Source organism: Mastigoproctus giganteus, chromosome 6, assembly GCF_048544385.1.
Source record: "Mastigoproctus giganteus isolate SK-2022 chromosome 6, ASM4854438v1, whole genome shotgun sequence".
Lineage (NCBI taxonomy): Eukaryota > Metazoa > Arthropoda > Arachnida > Uropygi > Thelyphonidae > Mastigoproctus > Mastigoproctus giganteus.
The window spans coordinates 162,574,720-162,598,191 of NC_143580.1; the positions used below are offsets into that span (position 1 = coordinate 162,574,720).

General features: G+C 37.0%; 1 protein-coding gene across 2 annotated transcripts in view; it reads left to right on the forward strand.

Moving 5' to 3' along the window:
* emb (exportin-1 emb) overlaps positions 1-23,472 on the forward strand; it is a 457,135-nt gene that overhangs the window by 396,459 nt on the left and 37,204 nt on the right. For both annotated transcript variants that reach the window (XM_090376567.1, XM_090376568.1), the window contains one exon: positions 8,472-8,564. In XM_090376567.1, the coding sequence (XP_090232693.1) occupies positions 8,472-8,564 (93 nt within the window). The remainder of the gene's footprint in view (positions 1-8,471; positions 8,565-23,472) is intronic.

Here is a 23,472-nt window from a genome sequence, read left to right on the forward strand (position 1 = left end):
AGAGCAAACTTATCTGCAAAAAGATCCAAACCTCCCAAACATTTCCTAGTTGAATTCCTAAATGTACCTGGTCTCAGTTCTAATCTTAATGATATCCATTTCCCCTTACAGTCTGCCAAACCCCATGTACTTTTTCTGACAGAATCTCATTTATCAGTTGATTCAACCATTGCTCACTTCAGTTGCCCAAATTAATTACTGTATGATTTCTTTCTCTTCAAAGGTGGTACTTGTGCATATGTTCATTACGATATTCCATGTCAGAGACTTGGTAATTTGGAATCTCCTCTTTTCGATCTTCTCTGGCTTAAAATCTCTCTACCTCATTCTGTCGAATTCATCTATTGTCTCAACTGCTCTCCCAACTCCACTAATCACTTGGAAATCTTTGTCAGGGAAACAGGAAATATATTGTGCAAAAAGGACAGGTGGAATAGAACCAGGGTATGTCTGCCAAAGGCAAATGTTGAGGTTGTTGTAGAGCAGATAGCATCTTTTAAAGGCACAAAAGGGGATATTGTTGTATATGTTGGCACTAACAACATTAAATGTAGCAGATCTATGGAATTACTTAACAATTAGTAAACAATGTTAGTATATGTAAGTTTTTATTTTATTTTTTGGTTGGTGCAGCATTAGCCATAGGCATCCTTGCTCCACATGGCCATTACTAATACTAAGATACAGGTCAATGTTGAAAAAAAGTCACGAGTTTGGGTTAAATTTGAAAATGTTCACAATTCTGCCCAGGCACAATAGGATGGAATGTATGATGTGAGAGTCTTGCTAATCAATTCGATCCTGGAGAGATTGTGCAAGGCTTGTGGGGTAGAATGTTTTCTAGTGTGGTCTGTGCTTCTTAATAGGAGAGATTGCTTCTACAGGGATGGGATACACTTAAATAGAAAGGGTGCAAGAATATTTGCTGATGCTATCGAGGCAATGTTAGTTGGGACAGAAAACTGCTAGCTTGGAGGGATACATAAACTAATTGATTAACAGTAGCTGCATGCGGAAGTGATTCTTGCACTGGTTCTATAGGAATGACCAGTAGCATGGAATGCAAGTTGCCGGGGATTTCAAGAACTGCTGGGAGTCAACATGAAAATTGATGCAATAATGCATCATATGTTTAAGTGTGTAAATATTCTATATAATATTGGTGTAAATACACCATAGAAAATCTTAAACGAAAAAACTATGTTTCTAGTTTGAAGGGGCATCATTTTATCTGTATCTCATATTGTGCTCCTCCTTCACAACGAGTTGCCATGTATTGCACTACCTCGAATAAGTAAAGCTTCACCTTTTGTCTTCTCTTTTGGTGAAGCGTTACTTATTCGAGGTAGTGCAATACATGGCGACACGTTGGGAAGGAGGAGCGCAATAGGAGATACAGATAAAATGATGCCCCTTCAAACTAAACGTAGTTTTTTTCGTTTAAGAGTTTTCTATGGTGTATTTACACCAATATTATATACAAATACTAGGTGTATAGTAAATAAATTTGAACTTGAAGTGCTGGTCAAGACATCAAAAGCAGATATTGTTGGGATATCAATGATGTGGTGTCACACAGATATACGGAATGCAGAATTGGAATTTAGGGACTACAGTGTGTACAGAAAGGATAGACAGGATAGGAACGGAGAAGACTTCATGCTGTTAGTTAAGAAACACAAAATCTAAGGCAGTGCATCTGGTTGACATGGATTAGCAGTGCAGTGTTGGGTAAGTTTGGTGTGAAATATGCACTGGGAAAGCGAAAATAAAGGTAGGAGTGTGTTATATACCTAATGACTCTGATGACTACATTGTAGAGCTATACAGAGAAATAGATTGGGCCAGTAAATCAGAATGTCTTATGGGGGGGATTTTCTTTCCAGATATTGACTGGAACTTGTGGGTTGATCACTCGCACACTAGCAAGGCTTTTGTGGATTTACTGGATGATTGTTTTCTACAGCAGCATGTTCAAGAGGCAACCAAATGGAGTAATACTCTTCATTTGATTATCAGCAGTGATTATCCATGCATTAAGAATTTGCAGATAAAGGAACCATTAGGTGGCAATGATCACAGTGTACTGATGTGGGATTTACTTAAAGATGTAACTGACATCAGGGTTAAAGGGAAGGGTTTTAGCTTTCGTAAAGGTGACTACAGTGGTGTCAAGCAGTTTTTTTTAAATTCTATACAGTAGGACGAATTGATGATGATGTTACCAAGAGCAAATTCTAAATGGGAAGCATTCAAGGAATTAATCTTGGAAGTTACTAGGTTTTTCATACCAACTACGAAATACTGTTCAACGTTTACCCCCAAATGGATGTCAGATGTGCTAATGAGACTCTTGGCAGAGAAGAAAATATAAATATAAATATATACATATAAATTATCAGGTGACACAAGCCTATGGTAGATATGAGCTAGTCCGTAATCAATTTGCAAAGGAGGTCAGGCAAGCAAAGGAAAATTTATGAGAAATCTTTGGGAAAAGATGCAAAGAAAAACGGCAAAGACTTCTTTACTTATATAAATTAGAAGAGAGGGGATGAATCAGATTGGTCCACTTGATAGTGGTTTGATTGTTGATGTTCCTGCTCAGATAGCTGACAAATTGGGTATTTTTCATCTACATTCACATGTGAGGAATTCTGTATGGAAATGAATGCCAGAAGCTTATTAAAATCTAACAGCGAGCTAAATGATTTTGTAATAACTGAGAGCAAATTTGGGGGAGAAATTGTTGAAGTTAAACATAAGAAAGGCACCTGGAGTGAATGGAATCTATCCAGTAATATTAATGAAGGCAGCAAAGGAAGTATGCAAACTCTTAGCCACAATTATCAGAGCATCCTTGGACTCAGGGTGAAGTCCCCACGGACTGGAGATTTGCAAATTTATTTCCAATTCACAAAGAGGGATCAAAGTTGACACAAGTAATTACAGACCTGTTAGAATAATTTCTGTTCTGGGGGAAAACATTGAAGTCACTGGTTAAAGAAGCATTGCAGGATCATCTGGACAAGATTGCAGTAATAATTCAGACAAAGCATTAGTTTGTTCAGGGGAAGTCTTGTCTGACCAATTTGATTGGATACTATGATGTGGTCACAAAGGAGCTGGATGCAAAAAATAATTTTGAAATCATATACTTGGATTTTAGGAATGCTTTTTACACTGTTGTGCTTGCGTGCACACACACACACACACACACACACACACACACACACACACACACACACAGCAGAAAAAGGGAAATGACAAAAGTTATAATATGTCTAATGCTCCAAAACATGCAGTGCAGCCAGTAGAAGAAGCAAAAGGATATAAATAATGTGTGGTTTGTAGAATAATAAATAAAGTGTCTGTGAAAATGGAAATGAAAAGTACACAGGATGCCTGAACTAAGAAAAGTTTAAGGGATAGTAGAAAGTGGAAGTGAAGTATTGGTTAAACAGGTGAAAGAATTTGAAAAACCTAGTGCAAAAGTGAACTGGAACTGAGGGGGGGGGAGATATATAAGTAAATAAATAAATAACACTATATTCAGATATGGGAGGACAATTTTAAAAAGATAAGAGTTTGAATCAGGGGTGGCAAATATGCAAAATCTGAATATAGTAGATGAAAATATTTTATATAGCCAGGAAATTCATCAGGGGACTACTCCTGACCATGTATCAGGCACTACATTTCCAAGCTTGTCTGTAGTGTTAGGCGGGGGGGGGAGCAAATATGCAGCCTTTTATCGTAATACTAGTAGACAAGGTACTCCCTATGCAGTGTAAAAAATGTAAATTAAAATGAATGCAAATTTACAAAAGTGTAATGTGGAATATAATACAAATGTATGTGTAGTAAGGAAGGAGTGAAATGTAATGAAAAAGTATAGACATTACCTTTCACCCCTTCTGCACTTCACATACATTTGTATTATATTCCACATTACACTTTTGTATATACAGTGGATTCCGGTTATTCGGGGCAGCTGTTTATTTGGGGCAAATCTTAAAAAACAGAAACCAATCGAGAAAAGAGCCAGGGTTTACTTCGCTTAATTGGGACAACATGCCATTTAATGGGGGCAGGAGACCGCAGCACTGGAGATTACTCTATGATTGTCTCCGACGGTACCACGTGGGTCGGTCGAAATTCTGGAGGTCACAACCATAAAACAATAAAAACAATTAGCAGTCACCTGTTTATTGGGCTTTTCTGTTAGTGGAATCTATCATAAACGGACAGTAAACTCAATCTTACTGAATTTGCAATAATACCGACAGCTGCAATTCTGTGGGTTATTACGGTGAAATGTGTTTACACTTCCATGAAATCTTCAATCATATAAAAAAATTTATTTTCAGATCTTCTCTTCATTCGTATTTTTAAAGCTTAGTAACTCGTTACTCGGTTCTCACTTGCGCGTATTGTGTTACTTGCAATGTGTGTGCCGTGTTCTTTGTTATTGATTGCTTATCTTTTTACTGTTTTAAATTTTAACCCCCACCCACAAATGTCAGTGAACAGAAATGTTGACTAGTTCGTATGTACATATTACAGTATGTATTAATTATTCCGATTATCACGTATATTCTTCTGATTTTCACGTATTTTTTAATTGGTAAGGTAATAATAAAGGGTAAATTTCTGCTTAATATATCTTTGCTTTTATAGCCTGTGGATAATTATTCCTCCTATTTTTGCTAATTAGAATCGCTGTTAGAATTAAAATTAAATTCACAAACGTGATCACAATGACCCGCGCTTACTGCACATCGTATAGTGAACGCTGCTTTACTATGTTGAGTTCATCGTAACGTGATTTGATTGTACAGTGAACCAATTGTAAAGGGGAGGGATACTTTGTATTTTTAACTATTTACGTGAAATTTCGGATAATTGGGGCAGCCGCTTAATCGGGCCAAATTGCACTAGTCCCGATGTGTCCCAAATAACCGGAATGGACTGTTTAAATTTACATTTTTTACACTGCATAGGGACTACCTTGTCTACTAGTATTACGATAAAAGGCTTGATATTTGCCCCCCCCCCCCCCCCTTTTTTTTTTTTTTTTTTTTCTCCCTCTCCTCTCTCTAATACTACAGACAAGTTTGGAAATGTAGTGTCTGATACACGGTCAGGAGCGTTGTGAATTTCCTGGCTATCTATCAAACTTTCATCTAATATATTCAGATTTTGCATTTGCCATCCTCTGATTCAATCTTCTTGCTAAAATTGCCCTCCCATATCTGAATATAGTGTTATTTATTTATTTACTTATATATTCCTTTTTTTTTTTTTTTTTAGTCCCAGTTCATTTTAGTACTAGGTTTTTCAAATTCTTTCACCTGTTTAACCATTACTTCACTTCCACTTTCTACTATCCCTTAAACTTCTCTTAGTTCAGGCACCCTGTGTACTTTCATTTCCAATTTCACAGACACTTTATTTATTCTACAAACCACACATTATGTGTGTGTTCACTGTGCTGCCACTTTATTAGGTACACCAACCTAGTAGCGTGTTGAGCTTCCTTTAGCCTTCAAAACAGCCTGAATTCGTCTGGACATGGATTGAACAAGATGCTGAAAATGTTGTGCAGGAATGGAGTACCATGCAGACTTTAATGTATCACACAGTTCCTTGATATTCGCTGGAGGTCTAGGCCTGCAATGAACAGCCCTTTTCAGCTCATGGTGATCAATGGACCCAGTGTGTGCCAAGAAAACATTCCCCACACCATAACACTGCCGCCGCCGCCACCTTGCACAGTAGTCATCAGGCATGACAAGTCCATGGATTCGTGTTGTTTTTGCCAAATTCTGAGCCTTCCATCAACAAGATGCACCAGGAACTTCAACTCATCAGACCAAGCAACTGTTTTCCAATCCTCGATAGTCCAGGAGGCATGCTCTCTTGTTCTTCCATGATAACAAAGGTACGCGATGTGGCTGTCAGCTGTTGTAGCCCATTGGGCGATATTTTGTTCTGTGCCCCAAGGTTGTATTCCGATGTGATGTGCGACATTGTGGCCTGTCTGTTTGCTTGCATGATTCTAGCCATCCTCCTCTGACCTCTCTCATCAACAAGCGATTTTCTTCCACAGGAGTGCCACCGAGAGGATGTTTTCTGTTTGTTGCACCATTCTCAATACACCCTTGAAACTGTGGTGCGTGAAAAATTCAGAAGAACTGCCATTTCAGAGATGCTTTGTCCAGATGCCTCCGTAGCCGGATGGGCAGGAGCAGCAGTGCATAGTACACGCTTCTTGATTAAACCGGGGTTCAAGCCCGTGACCACCAAATACGGAGGATGCGGAAAGGTCGGGGAATGACCACTGCATATCCCCGGAGCAATATGGCCTTAGTTGCTAATGCTCCTAAATAACAACATAATATAGCACAGTGTATATGTACTGGAATAGTATAGCATTAAGGGCAAGTTTGTACAATGAATAAAAGGATGGTTCATGGGAGAAGACAGAGTGGTAATCAGTGGACACATTCTCTTTATGGAGTAATGTTATTAGCAGATTTTAATTTAAAATGTGTGGCGCCTCCGTAGCCAGGTGGGAAGGAGCAGCAATGCGTAGCACACGCTTCTTGATTAGACCGGGGTTCGAGCCCGTCACCAGCAAATACGGAGGATGCGGAAAGGTCAGGGAATGACCACCGCATATCCTGGAGCAATATGGCCTTAGTTGCTAATGCTCCTAAATAACAACATAATATAGCACAGTGTATATGTACTGGAATAGTATAGCATTAAGGGAAAGTTTGTACAATGAATAAAAGGATGGTTCATGGGAGAAGACAGAGTGGTAATCAGTGGACACTTCTCTTTATGGAGTAATGTTATTAGCAGATTTTAATTTAAAATGTGTATTTTGGCACTGCAATTTAATTTCTAGCATAGTGTGGACCTTACAAAAACCTCCTGCTTTTTCTGAAAATTCTTCTGTTTTTCACATGTTTTGATCCAGAAATGTCTTGTTTTTCCTCCTATTTACAATTGCCTAATCTACAGCATTTTGTAGGTCAAAAGTTGCCAGCCATGGGAAGATTGGTGATTTACTAAGACCGTGGAGACAACTGTCATAAGAAAAGTAATATGCTAATAATTATTCAATTTTATCTTTAGACATAGAAGTTTTAGAATCAGCAGGATGTAACAAATGTTAGCGGAGAGAAGTTGCATCCACTGGCTTTGTTCAGAAATCTGGAATACTGTTTATAAATAATCAAATTCCTATTTAGCCTTTTTAAAATTGGGTTTTATTTATTAGTAACTTGCTGGACTAATAATATTTTAGAGCAGAAAGCCTAAAACTATGGCATTAATTAGTGCATTTGCATCATTACTACATAGTTGAATTTTTTTATAACAAACCAAAGTTTGTACATTGGCATCATTATTGTGACTTCTCGTGTTGTGAAATCCTTTACAACAAATTTCCCTCCTTATTCTTCAAATAAGTAATGCTTCCCCATTAAAGAATACTTATTTTCAGTCATATTGTATAAATAAATCACAACTGGGCTGAACCCTTTATATTTCTGGGTAACCTTACCTACTCAGTGATGAGAAGCCAAATAGCATTAAAACGGTGCTGTGTAAGTGGTGAGCTCAACTGAAAATAAGTAACAGCAGTCTTCTCTAAAATAAGAGAAGACTGCTGCAGGGAAGCATTACTTATTTGAAGTATGAGGGCAATTCGTTGTAAAGGATTTAACAATATGTGAGATCTTATAATAATAATTCCAATGTACAAACTTTGGTTTGTCTGAAAAATTAAGGTGTGTAGTAATAATGCAAATGTAGTAATTAATGTCATAGTAGCTTGTTTTTATACTGTTGTGAAGGTGGAAAATAAAGTTGGTGGTTTGGGTAAATACTGTTCAGCATGATGTTTTATAGTCTCGAACAGCCATATCAGTTTTTTTTTTTTTTTTTTTTTTTTTTGTAAGCCCTGTTAACTTAGGAATAGAACTCACACAGGTTCTTATTTTATTGTGCTATTTTCATTTGAACTTATATTTGATGTCAGTGCAATCTTGAGAATGATCATCAAGTAGAGCTATTGCACTGCAGAAGAGTCCATTACCAAGTTGAAATACAGTTTTTAAACAATAGAAATAGAAAAATATTTTTAGTGTCATGCTTCCAAGCATTTTGACTTTTGGTAATTTGAACTAAACTCCATTGTATGTGTAATCTAGAAAATCCAAAATTGCTAGATTTTCATAATTTATAACAATTTCCCAAAGGCCTATCAGCAAAAGCTTTTTCAATTCATTGGCCAATTTAATGATGGTCTTACTGACAGAACCAGGGGGAAATTAAGTTACATACTTTATGAGCAAATTTTCTGATAATAGGCTTGGTTTTCTAGTTTAAACAAAATAATAGGAAATTACATCAGTACTGTGCATACATCTAATTATCATTGTTCTTTTATTTATTAGCATTGTTGAGTATTCCTCCTGCACAGTTCAAGCTTGTTTTGGATTCGATAATTTGGGCTTTCAAACATACTATGCGGAATGTTGCTGATATAGGTAAGGATTTGTGCTTAAAGGCATTTTGCAAAACCACAGTCTCTTTTCACTGTTGTTGTTTCACTGTATAATTACCCTATTGAGTAATTCTCATCTCTTTATGATTATGGACATATTAGCATTTTGATAGTATTCCATTAGCATTATCATTAATAAAAACAAAATGATACAAGGAAACCAGGCTTACATAGATTATTCCCCTCCTCAGATAACACGTGGTGTGTGCAGCTTCTGTAATTTTATCCAGATATGTATAAAAGTTTGTTTTATAGGTATCTGGATATCTATAAAAGTGTGTTGAAACAAACCTGGTCAGAAGCCACCAATGCTTCCAGTCAAAGGAAGTAGTGGTGGCTTCTGACCAGGTTGCAGGTTTGTACAGCCACCAATTTTTTTTTATTTAATTTTTACTCAAGTAAAGTTATGTAATTAGAAATTATTTTAATTACTCACTTGCTATTCTGCTATAAAGCAGTGTGATTTACTCCTCTACTATAAGTATAACATGACAATCTAGCATACACAATAATGTAATATTCAGTGCTAATTTCAAAAATGAAGGAATATACAGGCATAGCAGAATATTTGTAACTGGGCTCTGAAAATGCACTGCTGGATACATCACATTTTGTTGTGTGCTTTTGTTAGGTGAGATAGTGTAGAATCACGGAATCTTATTTTTTTTACATCAGTGAACATGACATTTTGATAGTATTATATATTAGCAGTATTGTTATTAGTACAGTGAGGCCCGAACATCCGATGGTAATTCGTTCTACAAAACCTATTGTAAGTTGAAACCAATAATACATTGATTTCCTGTAATTCGTTCCCCAACAACACATAAAATAGTATTTCTTACATGTTATACTTCATTTTTAATTCAAAATGAATATTTTACGAAGATTATTTAATAAATTAGCATTTACCTTAGACTTGAAGTGCAGAACTAATGAAATCAAACGTTGTGTAGTCGTAGTGGTGGGATTATGTCAAGCATCAGGTGTCTTTTCAGTTTTTTGTAGCCTGAAGCAAGAAATGACTTCTATTTTGGACATTGTGAGTTCAGTGTTTTCAATGTTGGGGTGGTTTTTTACCACTTTAACTCTCCCAACAAGAAATAACAGTCTTCGGCTGGCACTTTTTGGGTGTCTTTTTATTCCTCTTCCTCTCCAGTGTCACTCTCCATAATTTTCTCCAACTCTTGTAGCTCCTGTGTTGTCAGCTCACACCCATGAGCGTCAATAAGGGCCTCCACATCCTTTTCGCCAACCTCCAGTTTTTAAACAATAGAAATAGAAAAATATTTTTAGTGTCATGCCTCCAAGCATTTTGACTTTTGGTAATTTGAACTAAACTCCATTGTATGTGTAATCTAGAAAATCCAAAACTGCTAGATTTACATAACTTAACAGTTTCCCAATGACCTATGAGCAAAAGCTTTTTCAATTCATTGGCCAATTTAATGATGCTCTTACTGACAGAACCAGGGGGGAAATTAAGTTACATACTTTATGAGCAAATTTTCTGATAATAGGCTTGGTTTTCTAGTTTAAACAAAATAATAGGAAATTACATCAGTACTGTGACTCCAGACCCATTGATTTACTAAGAGTGACAATATCATTTGTCAAAGCACCATCATCTGCAAATCTGTCAATGTTATGGATAATTAAAGGCCAGATGTTTTTCCAGGCTGAATTTAAGCACCTGGTGGAAACATCATTCCAAGGACTTACAATCAGCCTCACACAGTCCATTTGGAGGTTGAACTTCAACCTCCAAAAATCTTTGACTGCATTTTCACCAGGGGTTGCTGCAGAGCAACACTTGCAAACATTTTTGTTTGTGTAGATTTTCTTGAAGTTTGCAATCACTTGCTGGTCCATTGGTTGAAGAAGAGTGTTGTTGGGTGGCAAAAATTTTACCTGAGCAAAGTCAAATTGTGCCTCAAGAGATTGAGCAAGTTTGGGATCATGGCCTGGTGCATTATCCAGCAGGAGTAGTTCCTTCACAGGAAGCTTATTTTTCTCAAGATAACTCTTCACTGATAAAACTTCAAACTCCCATTCATTGAAGACATATCCTGTAACCCAGTCCTTGTTACTGTGCCTCAACACTCCCAGCATGCCTTTTGTTGTTTAAATACTCTTCTGGTGATAGAATGATACACAAGCAAAGGCTTCAGCTTAAAATCTCAAGAGGCATTGCCTTCCATCAGGAGAATGAACCCATCTTTCATAGGCTTATGCCGAGGTAAACTAGCCTCATTCTTAGTGATGTATGTTCCCCTGGGCCTTCGCTTCCTGAACAGGCCAGTTTAGTTAATGTTAAAAACCTGCTGGGGAAGATAACCCTCCTGATTAACAAACTCTTGAGGAATTCAATTCTAAAGGTCTCAGCTGCTTTTTTATCAGCATTGGATGCCTCCCCATGCCTGTCAACACTTTTGATATTCACCATTTTTATTGAAGCACTCAAACCAGCCTCTACTAGCTTTGAAGTCTTCAAAGCACACAGCACTGCCACTGGTTGATGGAGCTTTCAGTTTCGGGTCGTCATAGATATGAAACAATTGTACTAGTGATGTTCCACAGTAACTTGTTAGCTGGTTTCTCCAATGTATTTTTTGAGGTATTCCATGGAAGAAAAAAATTATTCAAAATACAAACAGTTAAATTGTGAAATAGTCAAAAAAAAAAAAAATTATATATATATAAAACCATAAAGTAATGTACATTTATGAGCCAAAGCATTCTGACCACCGCCAACCGGGTAGCCGAGTGGGTAAAGTACCTGCCCGGCAACCCAAAGGTCGCGGGTTCGATTCCCGCCTCGGGCTTGGATCAAAGTACTGCAAAAACCTTGGGAGGTGCAATATGGCCACAGAAGCCGATGCGCCAACAACTACCAAATCAAAAAAAAAAAAAAAAAAAATTCTGACCACCTACCTCATAGTGTGTTGGGCCACCGTTCTCCATGAGACAGCAGGAGGTGTCTTCATGTATCCCGTACTGGCTGGACAGTAAGTTGTCACAGAGAGAGAGGCTCTGGCAGCTGCTGCATTCCACTATGTCCCACATAGTGGATTGATGTTAGGGGGTTTTGGCATTTCATGTGCTCCCCTGGACATGATCCTGAAATCATTCCTGCGCTATGCAGGCCTTGTGACATAGGGTGTTGTCTTCTTGAAAGAGTCTGGTAAGATCTAGCAGTGAAAGTATGCTCGATGTGGATGAGGGGACCCAATGATGTCTGTGAAACATACCCTAAACCGTTATACCACTGTTACTGGCCTGTTTTTGTCCAGCCACGCAGTTTGGTTGCAACTGTTCACTTATTTGTCATCAAATTTGCACCTGTTCATTGCCATGACAGTGCTGGTACCTTGATTCATCAGACCAGGCGACTTTTCCAGTCCAATGTCCAGGAATGGTACTCCCATGGCAACTGTACACAGATATGTCAATAACAGACGGTCAAGTTTGGCACATGAACAAGTTGACTACTTCATAGGCCTATCCACGAAATGTCTTCTGGCTGGTGTGAACAGAATCAAGTGTGAATGTTGGACATCACTTAGTCAATTCCATTTTAAAATGAAAAAAAAAATTATTTTGCACTTAGCATGGTCAGCTTAACATGCTGGACAACACTTGCCAATTGCCATTCATTTCTACTGTCATCCAGTGGCGATTTCCCCCATTCCTGCCACACCTTTACTACAGCAACCATCAAATAGCCAACAATGCCTGCAGCTGAGATGCTGGCCTCTGCCTACCTATATCCTGGTCAAACTGTGAAGTCCTTCCCTTTCCCCATTGCATGAACTTCTTACTGACAAATTGACAGGTGCTACCTACCATCATACATATGATGGTAGGTAGCTTAACATGCTGGACCGCATGTGCCAATTGCCATTCATTTCTACTGTCACCCAGTGGTGATTTCCCCCATTTCTGCCACACCTTTACTACAGCAACCATTGAATAGCCAACAATGCCTGCAGCTGAGATGCTGTCCTCTGCCTGCCTATTCCCTGGTCAAACTGTGAAGTCCTTCCCTTTCCCCCATTGCATGAACTTCTTACTGAGAAATTGACAGGTTCTATCTACCATCATACATATGCTGTGCCGATCGGTCACATCACTCATGGGTGTTGTGGAATGCATTAGCATTAGTAAAGGCATTTGCTGCAAGAAAGCAAGCTTATACGGAATCAGCCAAAAAAAACCCCTTCCGATTTAACACACCCATTCACTCGAAAAGTTTGTCCACTTCCTTGAATTTATTTAAGCTATCAACTACCCAATGGCTAAAGGCAAAAAATCCACGCATCTATTATTCGACAACTTTCTTTCCTCAATTTCAACTTATGCCCCCTTAGGTTTATAATCTGAGCAAGAGGAAGAATCCCATCAGCACTGGGCCTGCTCAATTCATTCAAAGACTTGTACACTTCAGTCAGGTCACCTCGAAGGTCTCTAGTCTCCAGATGCTGCAATTTGCAGAACTTAAGGCTTTCTTCGTAAGAGAATCCCCCTTTGTTCCCCTCACCAGTCTTGTTGCCCTTCTTTACACTTGTTCTAACAATCCTGTATCCTTCCTAAAATGAGGCTTCCAGACCTGTATGCAGTACTCAAGATATGGCTTGACCATTGCCTTATAACAGGGGTGGCCAATGAGTCGATTGCAGATTTAATTTCGGCCGATCGCGGCAAATTTTAAATATACAGTCATCGCTCGATTTGTGCAATGAAATTTTTGAGATGGTAGATCGCAGCACATTTTGAAGGAAAAAAGTAAATCTTATCACAAATTAAATTGGTCACTCCTGCCTTATACAAAAGGATAATCACCTCCTTATCCCTGCCAGCAAAATTCCTGTATATTATTGACAAGACCCCATAAACTACTCTTGCAGCCTGTCTGCACTGCTCAAAAAACTTCATATCTGACTGCACAATTACCCACAGGTCTTTTTCATTCTCTACCACCCTGAGTGTAGTACCACACAATTGATATGTTACTCTGGGATTGCTGGCTACCCATATGCAGTACTTTGCATTTGCCAATGTAAAATTTCAGTTGCCACTTCTCTTCCCAACTTTTCTTGATCCTTTGCAATAGCACACTGTCATTGCTATCATTAACAACACTGCCAACCTTTGTATTATCTGCAAACTTGGGCGTTAAGTCTGATATACCTTCATCAATATCATTGATAAATATACAAAACAACAGTAGGCCCAACACCGAATCCTGGGGGGACTCCACTAATAAGATTAGTCCACGAAAAACAGCATCCATTAATTACCACTTTCTGTCTTCTCCCACTCAACCACCCTTTTATCCATTGTAGCAAATTGCCCTTAATACCATACTGCTCCAATTTGTACAGTAGTTTACCATGAGCAACAGCATCAAAAGCTTTCCTGACATCAAGTGTATGATAACAAAATTATTTTTTGCATACAGTTTCTTTGTGACCATATCATAGTATCCAATCAAATTGGTCAGACAAGAGTTCCCCTTAACAAACCCATGCTCTGTCTGAATTATTACTGCAGTCTTGTCTAGATGATCCTGCAGTGCTTCTTTAACCATTGACTCCATTATTTTCTCCGAATAGAAGTTAAACTAATAGGTCTGTAATTGCTCATGTCACCGTTTGTGAATTGGTGATACATTTGTACATCTCCAGTCCATGAGGATTTCCCCTGAGTCTAACGATGTACTGTTGTTGGTTTTTAGGAGTATTAGCAACTAAGGCCATATTGCTCCAGGGATATGCACTGGTCACGGGCTCCAACCCTGGTCTAATCAAGAAGCATGTGCTACTCACTGTTGCTCCTGCCCACCTGGCTACGGAGGCACCCACGATGCACTGATAATTATGACAAAGGGTTTACTTACTTTCTTTGCCGTCTCCTTTGATATAACTGGATATATCCCATCCACCCCCAATTGTGTTTCATAGGGGACAGGTGATCATAATGCTTTGGCTTTGGAGCGTAACTGGTTCTGTGGTTGTGATGTGAAAAATGCATTGTACTATTTGACCAGTTTGTTATTTGGAGATCTCTGAACAAAATCAAGTGTGAATGATGGAAATCGCTTAGTCAGTTCTATTTAAAAAAAAAAAAAAAAAAAGTTTAGCAATCCATTAAAAAAAAATGGTTTTCACAAACAGGGCCACTTAACACATGGGCAAATGGACCATTTACAGGACCTTGCACTCATAGAGGGACCCATGAAAATCACAATCAATTTTCAAGTATGTAGGAGTAAAAATGATCCATATTGTTTACTTGAAGCCTTTAAGTGTTGTAATTTAATTGCATTTCTACTCTTTTTGAATTTGCCTTATGTAGCATTCTTCAACTATAGGTTTTCAACTCCTGGGAGTGTGGGGGGGGGAGTTGAGAACTTAGAGAGGGATTGTACTTTTTTTTTTTTCTTTTCTTTTTTTTTTTTTTTTTTTTGTCTCTGGTTTAAAATTTGATTGTTTTTTGTTTAAAGTTGTAGGTTTCCATCATTGTTTTTTTCACTTGATATGTAGATTAAAATTTAATTATTAAAAACTAGTGGCATCTTTATTCCTTGCCTAATTGTAACCAAACAAAATCATTAGTTTTATTCATGGTGGCCATGTATATTCTTTTTCATTGTTTTGGGGCTTTGTGTTATTGCAAAGTTCAAGAACCCCCACCCTTGTGTAAGTGGTTTCTGGGCCATAAGCATGTGATAAGATGTGAATTTTTTTTTGAGGAATTTGATAGTTTATAAAACTTAAACTGTGTACATAAGTGCTTTTAAACATTAACTTTTTCCTATTTTGACTATATTGTATGAATCAGAGCTGTAATACTCAATATGTTCTACGTTGATAATAATATTAGTAAATAAATAATAGGAGTTTACCTCAATATAGTACGTGGAACACTTCCGTATGATACCCTCCAGAAATTAAAACGGAAAAAACGAAAAAATCGACAACTTACCGGTACATTAAAGTAAAATATAAATAATTAAAGTAAAATATAAATAATCAATTTAACACAATTCAAAACAATTAAAATTCAAATTAACGCAATTAAAAGAATCTAATGAAAATATTCAAAACGATTTTCCTTCCTGAAGCTGACAATGCTTTTCGACCGACTGTCGTGATCACAGGAATGAAAATTACCGAATCAGGCTAAACCTGCAACTTAAATAGTGATTATATGTCTTCGCGCATGCGCGTAAAGGTCCACGCATCGAAGATCAAATATGGCCGCCGAACATTAACAGAATTCTCGTGTAATTTAAATTGATTGTTAAATTGATTATTTATATTTTACTTTAATTATTTATATTTTACTTTAATGTACCGGTAAGTTGTCAATTTTTTCGTTTTTTCCGTTTTAATTTCTGGAGGGTATCATACGGAAGTGTTCCACGTACTATATTGAGGTAAACTCCTCTTATTTATTTACTAATATTTTGACTATATAAAAATTGGAGAAAATCATAGAAAAGAAAGGCTGGTCATTACTTATTTTTTCTTTGCTGTAATATCCTTTACACTGTGTATATTGTTTGTCAACCCATGTTTTTCACATTTTCAACACATGTGGGGCATATGATACTTTATTTAAAAGTCAGTGATTCTTCATTTCTGATTTCCTAGTTTAAAATTTGTACACACATAGTGGCACTATTAGAAACTGTAACTTGAAAAAAGGGTTCATTACCCTGAAAGCTACTTGTCATTTTAAAACTTAGTAAATTTAGTTACTGCTTCCACTGGCTCTGCTGTATTCTCTTCTTCTTGAGATATATTCTTTGTAGTTCTTGCATTTTAGCAAATATTGGTTGGTGGTACCAATTTCGGAAAACTAATGTGTATAGGAAAAAAATGACAGTGGTTTTTGGTAATCTCTTAGGTGAGAGTAAAACTGTGTTTGTAGTTTACATATTAAGGGCACATCAAAATTTGGTAAGATTTAAACTAATAGCTACAGCTAGTGGTTACACAATAAAAAAAAAATTTTTGCACACAGTTAGAAAATGGAATGCCAGTCATGTTTGGAAATAAAATGCCCAAGACATCTTAGTATGTTTTGATACTAAGATTATTGAGAGTCTGTTATTTATGTAAACATTGCTTGCCATTCCTCCTTGTTCAGAATTGTAAAGGATTTGGAGAGAAATAATGTATATCTGTTACCATTTATGGTTATTAAATTCTCTTTGATAATTGGCTACTTTATAAAAATTTTATCCTGACTATTATTATAACACCACTAAAAGGGAAAAAAAGAATAACAAAGGCATTGTTAACATCATGAATCCTATTTTGGCTCCTCCTACTCAATGGTTCTAACTTCTAAATAATAAAGTTTAAAAATGAACTAAATGGGTTGTGCTGAGACAAATCTAAAGCTGCTTGTTATTTTGTTCCATCGACAAAATGGGATACAGCTCCACCAATCACTTCCTCTTTGTCCAAGGAAGAAATAAAAACAAAATACAATTCAAAAGAATGTGTACAGCATATGAGGAGTCTCTTTCCCATAGTGTTGTTGCAGAGCTGTCCTTGAATTCAAGATGTGCAATCACTATTGATTGTGGCAGTGCTCTGAGAGGAAGTCTCCTTGCTTTCTCGTGTGTTGTAGGTTATATAGCTGTGTGTTTAGGATTTTAGTCTTCTGGTGCATCTTTTCGTGTTTTTTTTTTTTTTTTTTTTTATCTCTGTTGTCTTATTTCAAGTCAGCCATCATGTCAGATTTCAGGATGCTTTCTGTTATTTTTGTGGAGCTTTTTTTCCAAAATCAAGGCTTTATATTTACTTTGTAAAAGGAGAAGCAAACATGACCACAGATGAAAGACCAATCAACCATTGCATAGAAAGGGCTGGTTGGAATTAGTCAGAAAAATGTAAAACCTTTAACATTTTGCTATCAGAATCCTAGATCTCTGGCTAATAAAATTTGCACACTTATTGGAATTATATATTCTCGAATAATTTTAGTTTTGTGGCTTCAGCTTTTTTTGCTATCCGCTGTTATTAATGTTCTTCCTCTGCTTGTAGTATACAGGAATACCTTGCATAGCGCGGTTAATTCATGCCAAAAAAATACCGTGCTATGCGAAACCGCGTTAATCGAGGTATTATTAGCATGTATTTTAATGTAATGCGTTCCGACAATTTAATTATATGGGTCGAGTTGCAAAAATATATAGGTGTTTGTTTACTATAAATTGATGCACACGAAGTTCTTGCAAAAAAAGAAACGAAAATGATAAAAATGAATAATACTAGTAAGTACAGTAGAAATGATTTTTATTGCAGTATGTACATACCCAAAGAATATAGGTGAAGTGTGTACTGTATTTTTATTTTGAAAAATAACTGATCAGCTTAGTTTGCACAGTTTTTTTTTTTTTTTTTCCCCTTCTTTTTATCTGCATACATCTCTTTATAATATCGAATGTCCTTTTGCAATGCCTGCCTTACTTTCATACCTCGTTCGATGTTTGGATCTAGAACACTCAGCACCATTGCATTTCTTCTTTCCACACATATTTGCATATAAAGGTGTAACATTTTTAAAAAATGATCTTTAATAAAAATACACAACGAAAAATATGTAAGCTGTACACATTGCAGAGACTTCCTCAGTCTCTGCAATATGTACAGCTTACGCACAATCAACGAACTCAACGCTCTTAATCTAGTGTTTACTAATGTATGAATGCTAGCAGAGTCCGTATATAATGGGAGTTTCAACAACAATCAGAATGGCCTAGAATCCATAAAGCATTGGCCTGCGTGCTGGCATTATAATACATACATATCAAATGTATTGGTGCGTAAAACAGTTATTTACTTATTCCCCCTCCCCCATTTTTAAACCGTGCTATAGCGAAACCCGCGCTGTGCAAGGTATTCCTGTATTTCAAAATCTATATTGTATTGTCTAGTTTTCAGTATAATAGAGTTGGTTGGAAAGGTGTAGGTGTTGGTATATTGTTTACTTCTGATATTAAAATTTAAATGTTTTAAATTCTTTCCTATTTGAGGATGTGGCAATTAATTGTTACTTCTGTATGCACCAAACTTTGATTATTGTCATTTATTGTCCTTCCTCGGTCTCTGCAATGTCATACAATGAAGGTCAACTTCTCTTTTAGTTTTAGCACATGACCCCCTCTGTAGTTTGTGTGAGTTTAATTTTGATCTAAATTATATCCTGGCAATTGTAGATAGCTTTATGAACAATTTTGATATTTCACTGTGCTGAATTGTCATTCCACTTCACATTCTTTTTTTTTTTTTTTTTTTGTTTATTTTAAGTCCATTAGTGTTTATTGATTGATTTTACTGTTGAATAATTTAGGATATTTCAGTATTAAGCATACATTTGGTGCTCTACAAAGGAAAGGGATTCTTTTCAGATGTCAGTCTATTGATTATGAATTTTTTTTTTTTTTTTGTTTGTTTTATTTTCCATGCCATATTTTGTTGAAATTTTTCCATGCCTGGTTGCTTTTTATGAGATGGCTATTGTTCGGGTTTGCATAATTGAATGTCTAAGATTGGCTCCATCTCAGACTTCAGAACCATAGTTCCACAATTATGCACTATCTGTACCATTTAAAGCTAAACAGTAGCTCTATTTTCCTTATTGCAATCATCCATTTGGTAATTCCTACAGTGTGGGTTTTTTTTTTTTCTTTTTTTCAACAATCTAATTTCAGTGCGATTAAAATCTTATGATGTTGATAAATACATTGTCTAGGACTTGTGAGGGTTGGTGAATTGCTGTTTTCTGTTTTTGATAAAATTTTGCTATATAATTCAGTAGAACAGTTATAATGACCAATCCACGTCCATCTGCCATTCATCTCCAAGAAGCAGTTTACAGTTAGAATTAAGTTCAAGGATTTTTCCACTGTTAACGATGTCATGATGCCAATGTGGCCAGATTTTGTGTCCTGCATGCCATATATTTTATTTTATTTTTTTATACTCTTCCCCCCCCCCCCCCCCCTTCTGGATTCCTTCATCTTATAGATAACTGACAGTACTTATGGCGAACTCACTTTAGACATGGCAAACTATGTGTAGGTACTAAAGGATTTTTGAACTATGTAGGGACCTTGGTGTTATTTAAAATCCTTGATAAAATACTTCTATAAGTATTAGCATCCCGTTTTATTCCTATTGAGCTGTACTTGGTTTATTGTGGTGTTCCACCCTGTTCAAGTGAATCATGCGTCTGAAATTTATTCTGCTTGGAATGCTGAATACCTGAATATGTAGTTCTTGAATTCACTGCCTTGCTAATTAAGTCTGTACTATTTCTCTTTCAGCATTTATTTATTATTTATGAATCTCCGCTTAAATTGCTTCCTTTTTTCATTAAACAACAGGAAATTATTTCCTTATAGGTGTGAGATGGTCGTTGGATGTACTAGTATTGGACTAAGAGGCCCAGAACTGAATCCTACTGGACTCCAATAATAACATTGTCCAAGAAGAGCAGTGTCCGTTTAAAATTACCCTCTCTCTCTTTTCCCATTCAACCAACCCTTTTTTCATAGTAGTAACTTGTCCCTACTGCCAGACTGCTCTAATTTGTACAGCTGTGTCTCATATTTAAAGTATATAAAGTGAAAATTATATTTTGCATCCAGTTCCTTTCTTACTGTCATAGTAGCCAATCAGAGTGGTGAGACAGATGTCCTCTTAAAAAATTCATGCTATGATTTCTGTATAATTCCATTCCCATCAATATTTCTTTAACCATCAGCTCCAATGTTTTCCATGGACAAGAGGTCAAACATACAAGTGTATATTTACTCACTTTGCTCTTTGATCTCCCTTTGTGAATAGGACAGACATTTGCACATGTCCAAACTGTAGGGTCCTCCTCTGAATCCAAGGATGCTCTCATAAGTATAGCTAAAAGTTTGCTGACCCTTTTTTGTTACCTCTCTTAATATAATTAGTATTAGTAGTGACATATGATGCAAGAAAGCAAGCAGTAGCAAAAAAAATCCCATTTCACCTCTCCATTCGCTCCAATAGTTGATCTTGTTCTTCTTTGAATTTATTTAAGATATCCACTTCCTCAAACAACTGGAAGTTTGTTTCAGCAATCCACCACCTGCTCACTAAAGCAAACTTCTGCAGGCCAGTTTCTGCAACCAACTCATCTTCAATTTGAATTTGTCCCCTCGTGTATCTAGTCTGAACAAGAGGAAGAATCCCATCAGATCACATCACAGCTGCCTAGCCTCCAGATGCTGCAGTTTGCAGCATCTGGAGTCCTCTTAGCAAGAAAACTTCAGTTTTCTTGCTAAGAGGACCCATTTGTTCCCCTCTCCAATCTCATTTCCTTTCTGGTTACTCGTTCCAGCAGCTCTACATCCCTCCTAAAATGAAGCGTTCAGGCCTGATTGCAGTACTCAAGATGTAGCCTGACCATTGCCTTATACAGTGGGATAATCACCTCCTTATCCCTGCTAGCAAATTCCTATTATTAACAAAACCTTATGAGTTATCCTGCCAGCCTCTCTGCATTGCTCAGAGAACTTCAAATCTTACTAAGCAATTTCCCCAGGTCTTTTTTCATTTTTCTACCTGAGTGTAGTACTCCACAGTCAGTACATTACTTTGGGATTGCTGCTACCCATATACAGTACTTTTCATTTGTCAGTGTTCCACTTCAATTGCCATTCCTCAGCCATCTCCCAAACTTTTCTAGATCCTGTTGCAGTAGCATACTGTCATTAACCACCCTGCCAACCTTTCTATCATATGCAGACTTGGACATTAAGCCTAATATGCTTTCATCAATATCATAAAAAACAACAGTGGGATATAAGTGGTTCCATCACAAAATCCTGGGGGCTCCAATAATAACATTAATCTGCAATGAGCAATGTCCATAGATTAACACACTGTCTTCTCCCACTCACCTATCCTTTTATCCACAGAGTAACTTGCCCTTAATGCCACACTGCTCCAATTTGTATAGCAGTCTTTTATGTGCAACAGCATCAAAAGCTTTCTGAAATCCAAGTATACGATATAAAAATTATTTTTTTTTACCCAGTTCCTTTGACTGCATCATAGTATCCAATCAGATTGGTCAAACAAGATTTCCCCTTAACATACCCATGCTGTCTGCTGTATAACTGTGATCATTTCTAGATGGTCCTCCACTGCTTCTTTCACTTGTCACTCGGTTAGAAGTTAAGCTAAGAAATCTCTAATTAATCGTATCACTCTTTGATCCCTCTTTGCAAATTGGGGATACATATGAACACCTTCAGTCTGAGGGGATTTCTCCTGAATCCAGAGGTGCCCTCATAGTAATGACAAATTATTTGCTGTCTTAATATAATTGGATAGATCCCATCTACCACATGTGCCTTTCTTATGTTTAACTTCAAGAATTTATCTTCCACTTTCCTCTCAGTTATTACAGAATCATTTAACCTCCCTTCAGAGTTTGATAAAAATTTGGCCTCCAGTTCCCTAATTCCTCATGCATGAGTGTAGATGAAAAATACTTATTCAGTTTGTCAGCAACCTGAGCAGGATCATCAACAACCAAACCATCAATATCAAGTGGATCAGTCTGATTCATCCCCTTCCTTCTAGAGATTAAATTAGTAAAGAAGTCTTTGCTGTTTTTCTTTGCATCCTTTGCCAAAATAGTCTCCTCCATAGCCAAGTGGGCAGGAGCAGCAATGCGTAGCACACGCTTCTTGATTAGACTGGGGTTCGAACCTGTGACCACCAAATACGGAAGATGCGGAAAGGTCAAAGAATGACCCCCACATATCCCTGGAGCAATATGGCCTTAGTTGCTAATGTTCCTAAAAACCAAATAACAACAACCTTTGCCAAAAAATTTGTCCTAATCTGCCTTTGCTTGCCTTTGTGACTTGATTACAGAATGGCATATATCTACCATGGGCTTCTCTGTCAGCAGATAATTTATATACATCCCATGCATTTTCTTTCTCTGCCACAAGTCTCATTAGTTCATCTGACATACTATCATCTAGTCTACACCTTGAACAATATTTCTTCATTTGTATGAAAAGCCTAGTAGCTTCCAAGATTAATTCTTGAATGCTTCCCATTTACAAATTTCTGTTGGTAACATCATCAGTTGGTCCCACTGTATAGAATTTAAAAACTGTCAGACCATTGTAGTCACCTTTACGAAAGCAATAACCCAAAAACCCTTCCCCCTTATCCCGATGGTAGTTATATCTTTAAGTAAATCTCACATCACTACATTGTATTTACAGCCACCTAGTGGGTATTTTATCTGCAGATTCTTAATGCATAAAGAATCACTACTGATAATCAGGTCAAGAGTATTGCTCTCTCTCTTGTTGCTTCTCTAACATTCTGGTGTGTGAGTGACCAACTCGCAAGGATCCTTTCAATATCTGGAAAGTTAAAATTCCTCATTATAAGACATTCATATATGCTGACCTGCTCTGTATAGTCGTTCATTGTACTCGTCTGAGTCATTAGGCCTGTAACACACTCCTCTCATTTTTGCTTTCCCTAGTGCCTATGTCACACTAAACTGACTCAACCTTGCACTGGCCACTCATGTTGACTGGTTGTGCTGTCTTGGATTTTATATGTTTGTTAACTGAACTTTACCCCCACTCCTATGCTGTCTGCCATTTCTGTACACATTATACACCCCCATATTGAAATTTGTAACCCTTATATCAGAATGACACCACATCTCTGCTATCCCAATATCTGTATTTAATGACTTGACCAGCACTTCAAATTCATTAAATTTATTTACTATGCTCCTATCATTGGTGTTCGTGCACCTGGTCTTACTCTGTTACCCTTACACTGTCTATGTAT